Raw genomic sequence first — 19,804 nt, forward strand, 5'->3', positions numbered from 1 at the left:
AATCTTTTTCTGATCGTTAATTTTAATTTTATTATCGATACATTTTTCCCTTGCCTTATGGTGTTTCTTCGAACACTCTTTATGATCATTCGACTGCTTTTTCCATTTTAACTTAATTAATTCTTGTTGTTTCTCCCGATATTCAGTTTAGTCGTTTTTAAGTGTTTTAGTTGTGAATAGTTTCTTATGGTTATGTCTGTTATTGTATTCTTATTGTCTTTTTAAGTGTTTATTAGCTTTTATATCCTCAGGTAAGTTTCAATAGTATATAAATTTAGAAAAGTCTGAATATATTTACAGATAATGTGTGATTTTTTAAGCAGCATGCTGAGAATATGTGCTTATTTTGAGTATAAGAACAGTTTAATAAATACCCCCAATCTTCGCATATTTGAATTTCCTGTTCAAAATCCGGAGAGACAGGAGAAGTGCAAGGTGTATATATTGACGGATAATCTAGATGTAGCTACATTCTTCGTACAATTCTAAAGGGAACATTTTGATATTAAAATGTTGTGCCATGCTTCATACGTCTACACGAGGTACTCAAAGTTGATACAAAAGTCCATAAATAATTATTAATTTTCAATATCGGTTGGTAGAAATGGCTGCAGTGTAGTATAAAAAGAATTTTTAAATCTAGTTTCTTCATTGACGTCATCTTCTTTAGCTTCATCATCGAAGTCATCCTGTACAAAGAAATATTATTGCTTACTTCTTATCACACCACTAATACAATACATATAATATTAATTTTGTTACAATAATACTTAACGTATAAGGAACTAGAAAGAGCCAGGAAAATGCATTAGAGAGAGATCGTCCTAAAAAGCAGTTAGTAAAAAGAACAAAGACACTTGTTAATAGACGTAATTAGGTAATAGATAAAAACCTAGTATTTTATTGGGATATACATCAAATTTGGCGACGAACATAAAGAAAAACAAAAGAAAGAAGTCTTCAAGGTCAAAAATAAAAAAATAAAATGACAGGCTTTGTGAGGTCCATTGAGCACTATGATGTAAATCATGTTGAGACTTATGTTAAACGGCTGGAGCTATTATTAAAAAGCAATGGAGTCGATAAAGACGAGGATAAGGTTAGTTATTTGATAACCTTAGTGGGTCGTCTTACCTACCAAATCTTAAGAACGTTGGCGACGCCGGCGTAATTCCGAGAGAAAAGTTATCGCGTTTTAATTAAGGCACTGCAAAATCATTTAACATCGTTATTGCTGAAAGATTCAAATTCAACAACGCTAAACAAGAATCTGACGAGTCCCTTCAAAGATTTATTGTCCGTCTAAACAAAATGACTGAAAGGTGCAATTTTAAAGTTTATTTCAACGAAGCACTACGTGATCGATTTGTTTGTGAATTGAATGACGAGAAGATTCAGGCTGATCTGTTGACTGCAAGCGGTACACTAACGTTTGATGAAGCTTGTCAAACCAAATTTAAGAATACCACGAGAAGTAAATCAATGGGCCAATGGTCTTTTACTAAATCAATAACCCTTGTTGGGTAGAAATAGATTGAATATTATAATTCCTAATTGAAAAAACATTTTTTTACATCATTTCGCAAACGTCTAGTTGTTTTATTTATATACTAAATGATAATATTTTATATTGTAGACCTTTTTTAACAAAGATTGCAACCCCACCGTAACCCCGTCTTTCCGTATGATGTCAAATGTCTATTCGTAACACTACTGCCATCTCTATACCAAGTTTCTGAAAACATTGCAATGTCAGTAGAACATTCCGATAATAAGAAGTCGATATTTTCTCTTTTTGCTACAGCAGACTGACAATTCCATTGTAGAATCTTGAGTTTTGAATTCTTACCACCGATCATTCCTTTTTGTTTGTTTTGTTTTTAATTAAATAAAGTAAATAAATGTTTTTATAAAAGAATCCCGGCAAACACTTAGAATTCAGACGTGTCTGTTGAATAATCTTCCTGGGAAGTGCTAAGATACACATCACCTTGTGAAAAGGCTTTATTTTTTTTGCCAACCGTTTCATTCTTCCCTTTAATGTATTGCTTTTAACTATTCTAATAGCAGAGAGAAATAAATATTTATTACAGCTATCGACCTAATGGTCTTTCCGCTGGTCTAGTAGCATTTATCAATACCTCCAAAAAGGAGTCCAAATCGTTGGTGTTTGATAAGACAACCAGATGTTCTTTCTGTTTGCCTGTGACATCCGTTAGAATCTTACAAAGCTTTTCATAATTAATAACTTGAATATCATCATTAAAAATTGGTTGCAACTCTGTATACAGACGTGAATCATCTGTGCTTACGTCCGTCTTGGTTTTTTTGAATTTTCTGTCATCCACAACTTTTGTATCTGCGCTATGAGGGCCTACGTCTACATTACTGTCACTGATTAATGATTCAGACCCAGAACTAGCGAAAATTTGACGTTTCAACGACTGTGTAGGTTCTGGCAATTGTTTTGGACTTTCAGTCATTATAATCGACTGCTTATCCTCTGGGGGTTGATTCACTTGCTTATTATTTGAGTGTCTCGATGGTTCTACCTGTCGTATTTTAGTTTTAATAGGGAGGATTGTACTCTTCTCTGATTGTGTGCTGATTGGTGACTTTTCCGGATGTTTAGCAGTATTGTCATCAGCGTGGACCTGAATATCGGCAATTATAGTACTTGCCGAAGATTTGTTTCCATTGTTAACAGGACACTTTCTAGCCACGTGCCCTAAACTTTTGCAAACAAAACATCTTAGTTCATCAGTTGATAAAAAGACTCTAAAATGATTTTGTTTATATTCAATAAGAGGAGAGTCAGGCAAAGGATCCGACTCCTCCAAAATAATATAAACCTAACGTCTAAAACTAAGGACGTGTTTATATTCCGGGTTGTTAACTCCCACACCAATAAAATTAATTGGACAGACGACTTTTAATCCCATTTGTTTTAATTCACGATCTATCATCTCGTGAGGTGTGCAGGGGAATACGTTTGAGATAATTATTCGTTTGGCAGGAGATACCAAACGTCTGGCCTATATAAATTGCTTATTTAACATAACTCCCTGTTGTTCTTTTACGAAGGTTTCCACCAGCAGACGCATCAGATGCATATTGTATTGTTTGATACCCGCGATGCCAACAAAACATTACGCGGACTGATTAACTGACCGACCCCTATTATAAAATAATTTTTCTGATTACCCTCAATTGCATCAAAAATTATTGCTTGTTCTCTATCAGGGAAATTGTTTTTTACGCCTTTTGTTAGTACCGAAGCAAATGACGAATTACTTTCGGTATTTGTGCTTAACGATTTGACAACAGTAGAATAATTCGTTGGATTACCTCCGTCCACGGAAATAATCGTCGCGACATCAACATGCTTCTCTACTGTTAGATCAACCAACTGGCCCAACTCTGCGGTAGACCCGGGCGAGCCGGCCTCTTCGGCCATCCCTGCTGCGCCGACTAGCACTCAAGGTCAACCAGCATAAACCAGGAGAATTAATGTAACCAAGCAATTCGTAAAAATTTAATTAGTAGAGAAACCAAAACTGAAATCTTTGAAAAAAGTAGACCGAAAGAATCGATAAAGGTGGGACACAACACCACGTGTGCGTTCTACTCGCTGCTGTGAACCAGACTCCACAAGGATGTTCGTGACTGACTTCATGGGCAATTTGAATGTTGTAGAACAGAATCAAACCCAAGTTGGCAAACCAGAAGACGACATTGTGGCCAGTATTACTTCATTCGTTACAGAATTACAGAATCAAGAGGATTACCTTCAACTGTTAGAGAATTTTGACGAATTTTAGGAAGAAAATGAAGATTTTGAGGTAGAAGACGAGTTATGTAGTGAAGGTTTAAAATATATTGCGGGATACATAGCCTTCAAATACGAAAGCAAATATCAATTGTACCTAGAGCAGGAAATGAATATTAACAAGAAGGAATTTTCATGGACACATACATTATCAAAAGGACACTTGTTATACCCAAAAGAAGAATTGTACATAGAATTGTACATAGAGATCTGGCATCCATTTAATAAATATCATAAAAAATCGTTGTCAACAGAACCATTCAGTTTTAAAAGAGTGGCGGACATGTAGTAAGAAATCATAGTAGTAAGAAAACACAAATAGTAAGAATCATGTCCTATATGTGCAAGACTTCATGATTTAAAGCAAAAAATTTAGTATTAATAACGTACAAAGAAAAAATAAAATTAAGAATTTTTGGAATAATTAAAGAATAGCTGTCCCCTTAAAAATCGATGATTTTTTTTTAATTGGTAGGAAATGACTCAAAAGATGTGTTAATGATAAAAAAAAGTGCGCAAAAGTGCAGTACTTACCGAAAAATCACTTTAAAGTTGCGATTTGACGTTTCTTTTTGGAAGTTAAAAGCAATGTTATATATGCATTTTCGTATTAGATGTATTACCAAACTTCAACCCTTGTACCGAATTTTAAAAAACTGTGTTCACAATCAGAAAGAACGCTCCTTCAAATATCTTAATCCGGGTTTTTGTCGGTCAATATCTATTAGCATCATGGTTAAATCACCTTTAATATACATCTCTATATACAGAAACGTTTAATTGCTCTACCTCTAAACAACTTTCTTATTTGATATGAGGAAAACTATAGAAGTGTATCTTGAAGTTATAGACTTGGACAAAGACGTTTTTGTTAAAAAATTACCAAATTCACACGTTTTAGCTACTTTTAAACATTGTTGGGATCAATAACTCTCTTATATCACCAGAAAAAAACTCTATAACCAAGCAGCGATCGCCGCGTGTTATACACCATTAGAAAGAGCAGAAAATTGTAGATAGGATAGATCTATACTTCTATAGTTTTGTCCCTATCAAATAAGAAAGTTGTTTAAAGGAATAGTAATTAAGCGTGTTTGCGTGTAGGGATGTATATTAAGGGCGATTTAAGCATGACGCCGATAGATATTTACCAACGAAAACCCGGATTAAGATAACTTAAAGAGCGCTCTTTCTGAATGTGATAATAGTTTTTTAAAATTCGGTTTGATAACAATTGCACAAAGGCTTGAAGTTTGGTAATTTGAAGCTATTTAATCTAAATACAAAGCCACCGCTTTGTACTTTAAGTACAGATTGATCTTAGTATTACTTATCGACAGACAAAGACCGGTTTTAGATAGAGAAAGAATCAAGCTTTTAAATGGCGCATTTAGTTTTTCGCTATCTCTAATAATAAGAAAGATATCAGCTAAGAAAGTAGATAGAAAATTACGGATACAAGTTTGTTGCTGGAAAGTTTGTTGCTATCTAATACGAAAATGCATATTTAACATTGCTTTTCACTTCCAAAAAGAAACGTCAAATCGCAACTTTAAAGTGATTTTTCGGTAAGTACTGCACTTTTGCGCACTTTTTTTTATCATTAACGCATCTTTTGAGTCATTTCCTACCGATTAAAAAAAAAACATCGATTTTTAAGAGGGACTGCTGATCTTAATATATACCGAATTTTTTAAGATAATAAGCTGGTTTTATTTTATCTTTCTACCTATAGAATAGTTATTTAAGATATAAGTGTTAAAAGTTTTTATTTTGTGTGTGGAGATGATTGAAAAACGCGTGTTATGTGCTCTTTGAATGATTTTAATTTATTTTTGAGTAACGTAATTAAATCCAGTAATGTATATTGGGTTACTCGCTTCTCATTAACCTTTTAAAAATCGCGCCAGTAATTGGCTTCCGAGCATCATCACTTTCTGCGCGTAAGCATACCTTTCATTCATCTACCTTGGACACAAGGTTTATATACATAGGTTCCTATACTGCAATACTTTGATTTTAGTTTTGTTGGTGAGACGTAAGAGCGGGAGTGTTTCGTGACGAAAGAGGAGGCGGATTGCGCGCGCAACCTCAAGGTCATGTTTAGTGAGAACTGAAGTGTCTTCTCTGGTATAACATAAATCAATTCCTACTTTAGTTTCCCTCAATTATTTTGTGATAAGTGAATTTATATCAAAAATTAAGTTGAATTATTTTCCGTTTTCCTACCGCAGTTAATTATATACCACACTAAATATATTAAAGTAATTCAAATTCGTTATTTTAAAAATTTGAATTATTTCCAGGTATTATTTTCCGCCAATTACGTAATGCGCAGTATGGTCACAGAATAACCAGATGTGACATAGACGTCGATTCTTTTGATGTTGGCAGCATCTCGTTTTATGACCTCGATTTAAAATCCGCCATCATATCGCGAGGATCCGTAGGCGCGATAAACGCACAATGAATGAGAGAGACAACTTAATTTACCACCAATAGCAGCCATACCTTGCTTCCTCGCAATAATATGGCGTCAGATTTGGCGGGATACCGCCAGTGTCACTTCTGGTTATTCTGTGGTATGGTACGCAACCATACTACAGAATAATAATAAACCTAGACAACCTCTTATATACAAACATTGCCTTGAAGCGGATGTAACTATGTTGTTTTAGAGGGCGTCCAAAATGGCGTCTCGAACTCGAATGGAAAATTTATCAGGGTCCTCAAATTTACAAATCAATAAAAATCACCAAATTCAATAAAAATGCACAAAACAACTAAAAGATCGAGCCCTGAAAATAATATTAAGTAGAATATTTTTACCTTAAGTTAAACGGGTAGCCGTGTTGATTAAAACGGAACCAAGAACGCCGGAACAAATCACGCCAATAACAATTGACCAGATTAGTTTAGATCTTCTTGTCGATTTGTTCTACGACAAGAAGATCTCCAAAACCAATTAATGAGATTCTTCAATAAAAATATTCTACAACTATGCGGTTAAGCTTTACTAAAAATTACACCAGTGTACTACACCAAGGATCGATAACGAAAGAGGAAGAGGAAACGCGGTACGGATTAATGATATCCGCATCCCCACCCCTAACGTTAATAGATCTCACAAATATCGATAAATTCACCAACGAAACCCATGTTACATAGAGTTAATTCTACTTTTAGTTAAACAAAAATACACAATCATCTAGCGCTGAATAACAATTAAAACTAAACCAAGTCTTAATATTAATTCTTTTCTATAATTATCTTTCAACTAACATTTCCCGCCGTTCGATATTATTAATTTTTCTACACAAAGATGGCACCTCTGCTGTTAGAAATCTGAAATAGAGATGCGCATTAGCAGAGAGAATTTGATACGCAATATTACGGGAGCGTAAGAAAACCTGGAGCTGCTTCCAGCTCCAGTGAGCTCCCAGTTATTGTGAATATCATCTTTAACATCAAACGCTGTCATGTGAATCAAACCATTTATTATTTTCAAAACCTGTTTTATACAATAAACTTAAACTTACATTTAAATATAACATCTACCTTTCTTTATTTTACTTTTTGTACTGTAAACTAACTATCTTGAAACTAACTATTTAAACTAATTTTAAAAGAAAACTTTATTAAATGATAATAAAATAAAAACTAGAAACTATTCCGCAGTATATCTATTCGGCGGTCGAATAGTTCTGCCAAAACTTGAAGTTTTTTGATTATCTACAACTACGGCTTTGAACGTATCATTAATAGTATTTTCACATGTATTATCGTATACAAATTTATTAGTTCGTAAATTATTAAATTGGTAATCTATCTAATTTTTGAGCTTTTATCGGGTTTCAAATAAATCATATTGCGAATAATACATCGTCCATCTTCCTTTTTTATTTTATAGAACATGGCCCAATTCTCTTAATTATTATGCCAGGATGCCAGATATCTTTGGGTTTAAATTGATATCTTATCAAACTACCTGTCTTAAAATGATTACGCAACTTTACACCTTTTTAATCATAATAACGTTTAGTTTTGTTTTGATGATTTAAAAAATTTGATTTAAATTCTTTTTTGTTGATCAATTTTGGGTTTAACAAATTTGTCTTTAGTACACATTCCGTAAATGGGTGTGTTTCGTTAGGCCATCATTGTTATCAATTGATTTTTTAATTACTTTTTTAACGCTTTGAATAGTCCTTTCTGCTAATCCATTCGATTGTTGGTGATGTGGTGTAGCTATTTTATGATTAAAGTTCCATTTTCTTGAAAATACCAACAAATTTTCGCTTGTAAATTGTTTACCTGCATCCGTGACAACAATAGATGGGATGCCATATCGAGCAAATGTCGATTTCATTTTATTAATAACATTCAACAATCAGCAAATAAACTTTTCCATACAATTTATACAGATCTACTCCCACCTTATACCAAGGAATTTGTTCAATTTTGTTAATAATCATTGGTTCTTTTCTATTAGAGTTTAAATATTTCAAACAAGAAGTGCACAACTTTGTATAATTAATTATATCTTTTGTCATCCCACGTCAATATAAAAAATTTTTAGCTTTTTGTAGACTTTTAGTAATACCTAAATGTCCACTATTGATGCTAATTTTATTTCTCCATGTTGAAGTTACAACCAATCTATCATTCAAGTAAATTAAATCATTAATTTCAGTTAAATTGAATTTTAGATTAATATACTGTTTAATATTATTTGGGATATTTGTTAGGCCATCCTTTTTTTTTAATGTTAGCTCTTCATCTTTATCTGTGTCCTCAATAAGTAATTTTAATTTATTGACATTTATGTTAATTTTCTTAGTAACAGTGCAAATATGAAATTGAATATCTAAATTATGATTCAATAATTCCCCTAAAGGTGTTCTAGAAAGCGTATCAGCCACTATTAAATCTTTCCCAGGTTTATATATAAGATTAATATTATAATTTTGTAATGACTAGTAAAATTCTTTGCAATAGTGGTGGGCATGAATTTAGCGGTTTTTTAAATATTGTAATAAGTGGTTTATGGTCAGTTTCCACTGTAAACTTTCTACCAAAGACATATTGATGAAATTTAGTTACACCAAAGTAAATTGCTAACAATTCTTTTTCAATCTGTGCATAGTTTAATTGTGTTTTCGTTAGAGACCTAGAAGCATATGCACCAGGATTACCGTTTTGCATTAATACGGCACCCAAACCATGACTAGAAGCATCGACTGATAAAACGATTGGTTTCTTGCTTGGAAATATGCTTGGATCGAAATATTGAAGAACTTTTTGACTGACTATCATTTTTTTTAATTGATTAAAAGCATGTTGTTGTTCATTACCCCATACAAATACAAATACATTGTCTGAAATTTAAATTCTAAATATCTTACTTCTTCATGTCAAATACGAGCTGACGAACGCTTTGTTTAAAGTAATTACTCAGCTCGACCCTAAACAACAAACGCCGATACCAACGTTTACATAGATGGTCTATGCAGACCAGATCTTAAAGGTCGCCTGCAATGATGACTACTCTTTAACGTAGTTGAAAGCTGCAGTACCACTGATACCGCCCCTAGAGGGCGTAGTACTAAGTGTTGTCAGGGAAGTTGGTCTTGCTACCCTTTCAAGAATCCAAATTTGGATTTCCGATACTGATGTGGATGTGAACACCGGGGAACAGACACTTCAGATTCTAGCGGCCCAAAATAGAAACCTAGATGTCGCCAACTGGTGCGTCTTCCGCTACAAAGTGAGGACAGACCCTGTGGGTCGCCTCATTGTCTTCGGGGCAGCGAAGAAGGATGCCGAATGGCTTAAAATCCATGAACGTAGAATTTACTACTTTTTCAACACCTTAAAGGCCCGCGTTGGCAGATTAAAAGACCCCGAGCAGGGTGTTGAAGCAGCCGCGGAGGGAGAGACGGCAGAGCGGATGGAAACAGATGATGTTCCAATCGCTGAGGAAGATGAGAACACTCTCGTTAACTCGATGGCATCAGTTTACCTCCCGTATGAGGACCAACCTCCATCGCAAGGATTGGAAATTCTGGCCGAGGACGCAGGGAAAGGTAACTGGAATCTTGTCATCGTATGTTACTCTAGTGCACATTCAACTGCCTGGGGCAACGCTGATGATAATGGAAGAGGTAAGTTCCGCCTTGAATTCATTTTTAGCAGTAATTTAGATATACTTAATCGATTCTCTGAGCCGACCTTTATAACCGCTAGAGGTCAATCTGTTATTGACATCACACTCGCTTCGATGTGTTCGATGTCACAATTGGACGGTTTCTGACAATGTTTCAATGTCGGACCATAGATGGATCACTTTCGATCTTGCTACCATAAAGATTAGAAAGAACTTAAAGCGTAACTGTTGTATATTATAAATCTTAATGTTAGTGGCGACCTGTAGTGACAGTTTAGTTGTAACATGTATGAAAGCCACATGCAAGCGGGAGTCGCGGGAGTCGTTGTAAGAATACGATCGAATAAAGACGTTTGAACCTACGCAATAGTTTCATTAAACATACAACATGGCGCAGTCAAGGGACGCTTAAAAAGAAGTTAGAAAATAATAAGAAAACTAAAGAAAAACCATGGAGTTTTTGAGTCAGCCGCATCCTATGAAAATGGATGGCGATATAGCTGTAAATTGGAACAGCTTTAAAGATAATTTTGAGACGTACGCACTAGCAACTGGGTGTGCGAACAAAGAAAAAGCGGTGTGCGCAGCGGCGTTTCTACACTGTATGGGACAAGAAGCAAGAGATGTCTTGAAAACACTAGAAGTTTCTACTGAAGATAAGAAAGATAAGGAGAAAATAATAAGAAAACTAGATGCATATTTCATACCACAAAGGAATAAAACGGTTGAAAGACACAAATTCAACAGTAGAATTCAAATAATGGGTGAGTTATTTGATTCATTTTTGGCGGATCTAAGAAAATTAGTTGTTAATTGCGATTATGGAAACTTAAAAGACGACCTAATTGCAGACAGAATAGTTTGTGGAATAGTTGATAACAGGGTAAAAGACAGATTGTTGAGGGAAACTGATCTAACCTTAAAAACAGCAATAGAAATATGCAAAGCAGCGGAATTGACGGAAGTACATATCAAGAATTTAGAAGAAAATAGTACTCAAGTGGGAGAAATTAAGAAAATTCATCAATCGTCAAGAAACAGCTCGTCAGATACGAATACGAGGGGCAAAAACAACAATAAAAATGACAATCGAAAACAAGGATCAAGGTCAACTGGTGGTTGGAAGCAAAACAAAGAAGAGAAGACCTGTAAAAGGTGTGGTTACAAACATGAGAAAAAATGTCCAGCGTATGGGCAAATATGTAAAAAATGCGAAAAACCAAACCATTTTGCTAGATGTTGCCGTTCCAATGATAAATCCATCCATGGGATTGAACAGAAAGTGGATGAAGACAACAAAGAAAAGGATGATGGTAACGAAGTCGTTTTATATTCACTAACGCGTAATAGTTTAACTGGTAATGATTGGTATCAGGAATTATATTTAATCAATATAAATAAAACTATAAAGTTTAAATTAGATACCGGAGCTCACATCAATGTAATACCCGAATACATGTTTAAGATGTTTAAAATTGATCAATATTTAGAGGATTGTAAATTTATTGTTAAAAATTATGGTGGCGCAACATTAAAAGTAAAAGGTTCATGCATTTTAACTGTTGAATTAAATAGTAAAAGATATAAGATTAAATTTATAGTTATAGAGACCAATAATAAAACAGAGCCGTTGTTAGGTATTGCCACGAAAAGTTTTAACACCGATATAAAACAATATTTTATCGAGCATTATTGTAAGACAATCGCTGGTATGTAATTAGATAATGCTTTATCAACGTCGCGAGGGAACGACGACCTGCCCGATGGCGGGGGGCGCCTCGGAAGAATACCAGTGATTGTCCGGGAGTTGGGAGTAAGAAGCGGTTAAGTTCGGTAGTAATAAAAAGATTTAAAAGTTATCTGTGATACCGCTTTTGATTTCCAACCCGAATATCTTCCCGACGTCCGGAATACTAAGCCTCAGTACGAAACACGGTAAGTACCTTTACTATTATATTCAGGTTAGAAGGGTTAGCTAGCGTTGGTACCTCCGCAATAAGAATTCAAGCGAGTAGCTAGGAGCACTACCCCCCTGAACCAAGGGCGAAACGTGACATTTGGTGGAGGCGCCTTACATTTGATCCCTAGGTTATTTACACGTAGGAAATGCCTGAGGGTGCTAGAACTAGGTTACAGGTTCGCAGAGATGGTAAAACAGATAGAAATAGTCCTCTCAGTTTAGAAGTTAATTTGGATCAAAATGTGTTTAGTAGAAGCGGAATGACTCCTAGATCACCCCCCCTAACAATGAGCACACCGTTTCCTCAGACAACAGTGACGGTTACTACAGCGGGTACTTCGAACACTGGCGCCGTACCACGCATTAAGTCACCACCACACCCGGTACCCATAGCAGCTCAGAGTATATTACCAGTGGATATCCCATTCGATGATGCCGACTCATCAAAGGCTTATGAACACATTTCTTTTCGACAACCACCTCAAATACATAAACAAATTGAACTCCCTCCGGTATTTACAGCACAGACTCCCATAAGACCAACTAACACGTTTTTGACCAAAAATGCCACAAATGCACCTCGAGTTTCAGCGCCAGTACAACTTGATGCCACACAGAAACGCGTCAGGGTGCTTTCTCCGCCTAGGCGAACCCCTTCGCCACCCAGACCAGACGGCACAATAGGAAATCAGTTCAATTTATTGGGGAATAACACAATATCACAAATAAACGGACACAGAAATCCTTTAATACCCAAATTCGTGCAGCCTCCTTCGTTTAATCCTGAGCGAGATGACCCCATTCGATTTTTAAAGGAATACAGAATTGCTGCTCAAGCGAATGCGTGGAATGACATGTTGATGCTCTGTTATTTTGTAAATTCCGTGCAAGATACAGCTGCAGTATGGTTCCGAAATTTTGCGAAACATAATCCCAATGCTGATTGGACGAATACTTTAAAAGCGTTCAAAAATAAATTTATTGGCCCAAATTACGAGGAAGATCTAAATTTTAGGTTAATAAGTCGTCGCCAGAGCCCAAATGAATCGTTGCTTCAATATTATTATTCGGTAATCGACTTATGCGATGAAGTGGACCCGGGAATGTCGGAATCTCAGATCATGAATAGAGTTTTAGTAGGATTGTTGCCGTATTATAGACACATGTTTAATATTAGTCGACCTACTTCGTTACCGGATATGGAACAGCTAATAGATTCAATTTCTGAAACCGAACGTGTTGGTAGTATTTACCAAAGTTATAACCCCGAACCAAAAACACAACCGAAAAACATTGAATTCGCATCGGTAGTTAACGATATGACAAAAGAAATATCTAAAATTCTTCTGACGGAAATTAGGAAGGAGATGAATTTTAAACCGCGAGAGAATTTAAACTGGCGCCCACCACAACCTAATTCTAGACAAAATCTAAACTCTCGAACCGTCGATGGTCGCCCAATTTGTTTTCGATGTCGCAGACCAGGGCATATAGCGGCAAATTGTAGAAATTCAACTGGGAACCTACCCCAACAAAATCGTCCACGGTTAAACTACAATGGACAGAACGATCAGAGGTCCTAGATTCTGTCCCACCAGTTAAATTAGATTATAAGAATAGGACCTCCGTCTTATCTTGCTTACAGAAAAACACCAGTAGCTTAGTTTATAATGTAATCCCTCAACTAGAAGACAATAGAATTTTGGCCATACCAGGAATGGTAAACAACATTTACACAAAGATAATCATCGATACAGGGTCAGCTTACAGCCTTGTAAATAAAGTCTGTCTTAAAAATGTTCAAGAAAAAGCAAACTTGCCATATTTAAAGACAATCACAAATTCCTTGGTTACAGCTAACGGAATAGCTGAAGTTAAACTTCGATTTAATCATGAAAACTACAACATAGAGGCGCTTGTAGTTGAAGATTTACCGGTGGTTCTTATTTTGGGGTGTGATTTTTTACGAAACCATAATGTGGAAATTAATTTCTTAACAAAAAGTATTAAAGTTAACAATAAGCGTCCGGATATTACACAACTTCCTGTCGACGCCGTCCATAATTGTAAAATTGCAAAAAACCATGAGTTACTGACATCGCCGTCAGCGACCTTAAAGAGCGAACCAACTTATATAGTTCAAACAGAATTTGATAATGTGACATCAGCGTTTCCGTCTTGCACAATAAGTCTAGACAATGTGGACATATTTAGCTTAGCGAACGATTATTGCTTGTTGAACGTAATTTCAAAGAATTTAAAACTGCAAGGAAAATTAAATCGAAAATTTAAAAAGATGATCAGTAGCATTCATCAATTAGATAAAAATTACAAATTAGGGGACATTATATGCGCAAAAGATACAGAACATCATTTATGTTATATGGTAGTTCAAGAAACAGAGAAGAAACAAATTGACACGAATGTTTTTAAATCAACTTTAGTCAAGGTCAAACAATACTTCTTGGAAAATAAATTTCAGAATTTGGCAATACCTTTTCGAATGGGAAAATTTCGGTTTAAAAAACTTGAAAGTGCATTGCATGAAGTTTTTAAGGACACAAATATTAAAATTTCAATTTGTAAATTAAAAGCAATTAAACCAACACCTGACACCGAACATGATACTACTGGTGTAACGTTATGGAATGCTCTTCCGAGAAATGATTTAATAGAGCCAGTTCTTCGTGACAATATAATTAAAATTAAAATGGTTGACGATACAATTCTAAATCCGGGAACAACAACAACCTGTAAAATACAATTTTCTCGCGATGTAAGCAATGATAAGTACTTTATTTTTGTAAATAGGGGTAGTATATTTAGAGAAAAAAAATTAGAAATAGCAGATAATTTAGAGGGATTACAAGAGGGTATAGTTAAAATTTTTAATTACGGTGCCTTGCCGTCTACGCTATTAAAAAGTTGCGTTATAGGATACTTAAATAGTAGTAAGGACTGTGATCTTAAAGAAATTGAAGAGGGCTACAATTTTAGTTTTCTTACCTTTACAAGCGATAATGATGACACCAGTACCAACAAGGACGATTACAAGATTAGTTCCTCATTAGATAATAACTCATATGGGAGATTACGAAGCCTTTTAAAGCATAATTCGGACATCATGTCATGGAATTCTAAAAAATTGGGCTTGACTCATTTGACGGAGCACGTCATTGAAACAGGAAACAACCCCCCGGTAAAGTCGAGACCATACAGGGTTAGTTTTAGGGAAAGGGAGATAATCAGAGAGCAAGTTGACGAGATGTTAAAACAGGGAATTATTAGAGCTTCCGATAGTGACTTCGCGTCTCCTGTAGTTTTAGTGAAGAAACCTGACGGGTCATTTAGATTTTGCGTCGACTACAGAAAATTAAATGCGATTACAACAAAATGCGCGTACCCCTTACCCTTAATAGATGACATTTTAAATTTTTTAGCGGGTAATAAATTCTTTAGTGTTCTGGATCTTAATAGCGGATATTGGCAATGCGCAGTACGCGAAGAAGATAAACACAAAACCGCTTTTGTTACGGCAGACGGTCTCTTTGAATTTAACAGATTAGCGTTTGGTCTCTGTAATGCCCCGAGTACCTTTCAAAGACTAACAGACTATATTTTTCGTGAGCTTAAGTGGAAAGAAGTCGCTGTCTATTTGGATGATATAATCGTAGTCAGCAAAACATTTGATGAACATCTGGAGCGTCTAAACAATGTTTTCGAATGCATAAGAAATGCAGGTTTAACCCTTAAAGTTTCAAAATGTGTTTTTTGTGAACCCGAACAAAGAATTTTAGGATTTAGAGTGTCTTCGGTGGGTATAGAGCCTGACACAGATAAAATTAAGGCGGTAACGGAATTCCCCATTCCGAGGAGAGTTAAGGATGTTCAGAGTTTTTTAGGATTGTGCAATTATTATCGAAGATTCATAAAAAATTGCGCAAAAATTGCTAGTCCCTTATACAAAATCACGGGTTCCAAATCTAAATTCATTTGGGATGTTGCTCAAGACAATGCATTCACAGCGTTAAAGGAAAAATTGGTAAACCCGCCATTGTTACATTATTTCGACCCTTGGTTGGAAACGGAAATACACGTCGATGCTAGTGGCACCGGTTTAGGAGCAGTTTTACTGCAAAAAGACAGGGACACCGAATTGCTTCACCCGATAGCGTTTATTTCTCGAACCCTTACCGTAAGCGAGAAAAATTATACAATAACTGAACTGGAATGTCTTGCTACAGTTTGGGCAGTTAAGTATTTTCGCGTTTACCTTTGGGGTTTGCCAAACTCCACTATTTTGACGGACCACCACTCCCTTTGCTGGCTCCATTCTCTTAAAAGCCCTAACAAGCGACTACTTCGATGGGCTCTAAAACTAGCCGAATATAATTATACTATTATCCATAGGAAAGGTGCGACAAATAAAGATGCGGATGCTTTATCAAGGTATCCGTGTCAAGTAGCGACTACTGTCGATGAACAACAAGCTGTAGATATAACATCTTTTATCGCTGACTGTGTGGACCTTCGCAAAATTCAAAATGACGACGAAAGAATACAACAAATTTTGACCATAATAAAAAACCCAGACACGGCTGGACCGTCTGAGGCACAAACTGTCAAAAATTACATCATAAAGGAAGGAATATTGTACAGAAAAAAACATACTAGTCAGGGTGAACAACTATTACTAGTAGTGCCGCGTCATCTCAGAAAGGAAATCTTAAATAGTCACCATAATGAACCAATAAGTGGGCATTTGGGCTACACAAAAACCTATGATAAAATACGAAAAAGGTATTTCTGGGAAGGCATGTTGAAAGATATACGACAGTATATCAAAGGATGTCCGGATTGCCAAACGAGAAAGGGACCCACCAATCAGAGACCAGCGGGTTTACTACATCCGATAGAAGTCGGACAACCATTTGAAAAAGTTGGCATCGACTTAGTAGAACCCTTGAGAAGGAGTTCTACTGGCAAAACGGTTATTGTGGTTGCCACTGATTATGCTACAAGGTGGGTGGAAGCAAGAGCTCTGCCCAATGGGAAAGCCGGACCCGTAGCTAAATTTCTAATAGAGCAGATTATCTGTCGTCATGGGTCACCAAAATACATATTAAGTGATAGAGGAACAGTATTTTTATCTCACACCGTCACGGAAATTTTAAAATTAATGGGAATAGAAGGTACTTACACAACGGCGTATAAACCATCTACAAATGGATTAACAGAAAGAGCAAATAAAACGATCGTAGATATGATTAGTTTGTATACGTCTACGTCACAAAAAGATTGGGATGTATTTCTTCCTCATTGTGTATTCGCCTATAACACTTCAAGGCAAGAATCGACTCAGTTTAGTCCTTTTCAATTGGTGTATGGTAGAGAGCCGGTACTTCCTACTGATGCTCAACTCAGAGTAGAAAGGACGACAGAATTTGCTATACAAAATCAAAATGTAATCCAAAAAATTAGGGATGAGGCACGTGAGAACCTAAAGTTAAAACAAGAAAAAGACAAAGAGCGCTACGATGAACGTCATAGAGAAGTTAACTTTGACATAGGACAAAAGGTTAGGCTAAGAACACCCTTGAGACAAGTAGGAAAATCCGATAAGCTTCAACCTAAATATTTCGGACCCTACACAATTGTTGAAAGACGTAATAGTTTAAACTATGTCGTAGAATCTGGTTCTGGAGCTAAACGTAAAAGAGACGTAGTTCACGTATCGCTCCTCGCTCCCTATTACGACCAATGGGAACCATAAATGAAAAGAGTTTGGATATCTTATATCTAAAGTATTCTGTAGGGCTTCTCAAGCATATATAAAACAGGGTTATTTTGTTTGTTGTTACTGTTAAGGAATTAAGTTGTTATGTTTACAGAAAACGATCCACAATTAATGATGTACTGGGAAATCATCTGCGTATGTATGGTGGCTACCGTTGGAAAAGCAATAGAACCCCAATACAACGTAGAGTCATTAAACCATATTCTAGGCCTCATGTACAAAAAATTAGGTAGGATCAACGTTGTTCAGATGTATTGGAATGTAGTAACTCATATAGATTTTCAAAATTATGACCGAAATTTTGCATTAATTAAAGTTAACTTAAACGCTATTATGAAAGTCTGTTCACAAAACCACTCGGAAATACAAAATGTTTGCGCCAGTCATGTTAGCGCGCTAAATCGCACGGTACACAAGATTGAATGGGAAAAATCCCTGATTCCCAATTTGGTAGGGCATGCACGTGTAAAACGTGGATATTTTGACGGTATCGGTAAGCTTTCTAAAACACTCTTTGGCACTCTTTCTACCGACGATGCTGATCATTTCGAATCTTTAATAACTCAAGTTACAAACAAACAAGTTAAAACCGAAAACTTATTAGGTGAGCAGACTTCAATAATTAAATCTACTATTCAAAATGTAAACAAAACTCTGAATCATGTTGAAGAGAATGAAAAAATAATAGAAAATAATTTAAAGAAATTGCAAATATTACATAATAAATTCACAGTCGCGTTTAAAACGGAAAATGAGGTGCATAACTTTCATTATCAGGTGTCATTTTTGAACGAATTAATAGATGAGTATCAATTAGAAACTATTAATTTACTAAACATAATTTTGATGGCGAAGCAAGGAATTTTACGCCCATTACTAGTCTCTCCTAAAGACATTACAGATGAAATCTTAGAAATAAGAGATAAAATTTCCGCTACCTTGACGATTCCATTAGATATAAAACATTTAACGTCGGGAGAATTGCAAAATATAATAAATTTGAATATTTTCGTAAAGCAATCAAAATTAATAGCCATCATTTCCATCCCTTTTGTGAACATGCAACCTTACACACTCTTCCAAATTGAATCCTTGCCAATTCAGTTACATCAGAATAAATTTATAACCATCGAAAATCACATTAAGTTCTTGGCGGTCAACATACACCAAAGTAATTTCATTAAAATCACTACAGAAGAATTTAAACAATTAAAAAGAATCGATCAACAAAATTTTTTGACTGACGGTAAACACCCTGTTGTGTCAATGTTCGCGGAAATTTGTGAAGTACTGTTACTTCAACCACAAAAGGAAATACCTCGTTCCTGTGAAAGATATGTAAAGATAATAAACACCTCTTGTATTGAGGGGGAGGGAGGTAATTCCTGGTTATTTACCGTGCCTTACGAGGAAACGTTAGTTATTAAGTGTAGTATAAATTCGCAGGATCAAGAAGTCCGAAAATCTTTGTTAGGCTCCGGTCGAATTTATTTAAGTCCAAATTGTATAGGGGTAATAGGGTTAGTTAAGTTAGTACCAATAATTGAAAGGTATTCCAACATCGCAGTTGATTTTTCTGATATTTATGTGTCCCATATTGCCACAAGTTTCAATAACAGCGAAAACAAGTTTATGCTGGGAGACATAGATGCGTCGCAAAAGGATCACTTAATATCATACTTGAAAGATAAGCAAGCTCTAACGCACGGCACTCGAAAACTCGATGACCTTCTAAAAGAAATAGACGCCCTTAATGAGCAAAGAGTATACCGGACTCAATCAATAGTAGAGTCTACGGTTTTGTATATCATAGGGGTGGTGATGATTGTAGCTATCGCATGGGTAATTAGAGAAAGAATAAAAAAGAGGAATAGTTCGAAAGTGATAGTGAGATATAATAAAGGAGACGTTAATTTAAAGACGTATGAGGAAGGGACGTTTGTATTACCCGACGGGCGAAATTGCAAAGTTAATTTAAAAACAGCAACTAGCCGGGAATGTTTAAACGAATAAATCGTTTCGAGTGTCCATTAGTTTGTAGTATTATCTAAG

At 35.5% G+C, this 19,804-nt stretch overlaps 1 protein-coding gene across 1 annotated transcript; it reads left to right on the forward strand.

The window, feature by feature from the left end:
• Window positions 1-10,446: 10,446 nt before the first annotated feature.
• On the forward strand, window positions 10,447-11,712 carry LOC139431223 (uncharacterized). The gene has a single exon (XM_071198861.1). The coding sequence runs from the start codon at window positions 10,447-10,449 to the stop codon at window positions 11,710-11,712; it is 1,266 nt and encodes a 421-aa protein (XP_071054962.1).
• Window positions 11,713-19,804: the final 8,092 nt, after the last annotated feature.

The sequence above is a fragment of the Onthophagus taurus genome, chromosome 8, assembly GCF_036711975.1.
Source record: "Onthophagus taurus isolate NC chromosome 8, IU_Otau_3.0, whole genome shotgun sequence".
NCBI lineage: Eukaryota > Metazoa > Arthropoda > Insecta > Coleoptera > Scarabaeidae > Onthophagus > Onthophagus taurus.

Bases quoted from the DNA above. Each gene is read 5' to 3' on its own strand.
- LOC139431223 (XM_071198861.1), top strand. From the start codon at position 10,447: ATGGAGTTTTTGAGTCAGCCGCATCCTATGAAAATGGATGGCGATATA.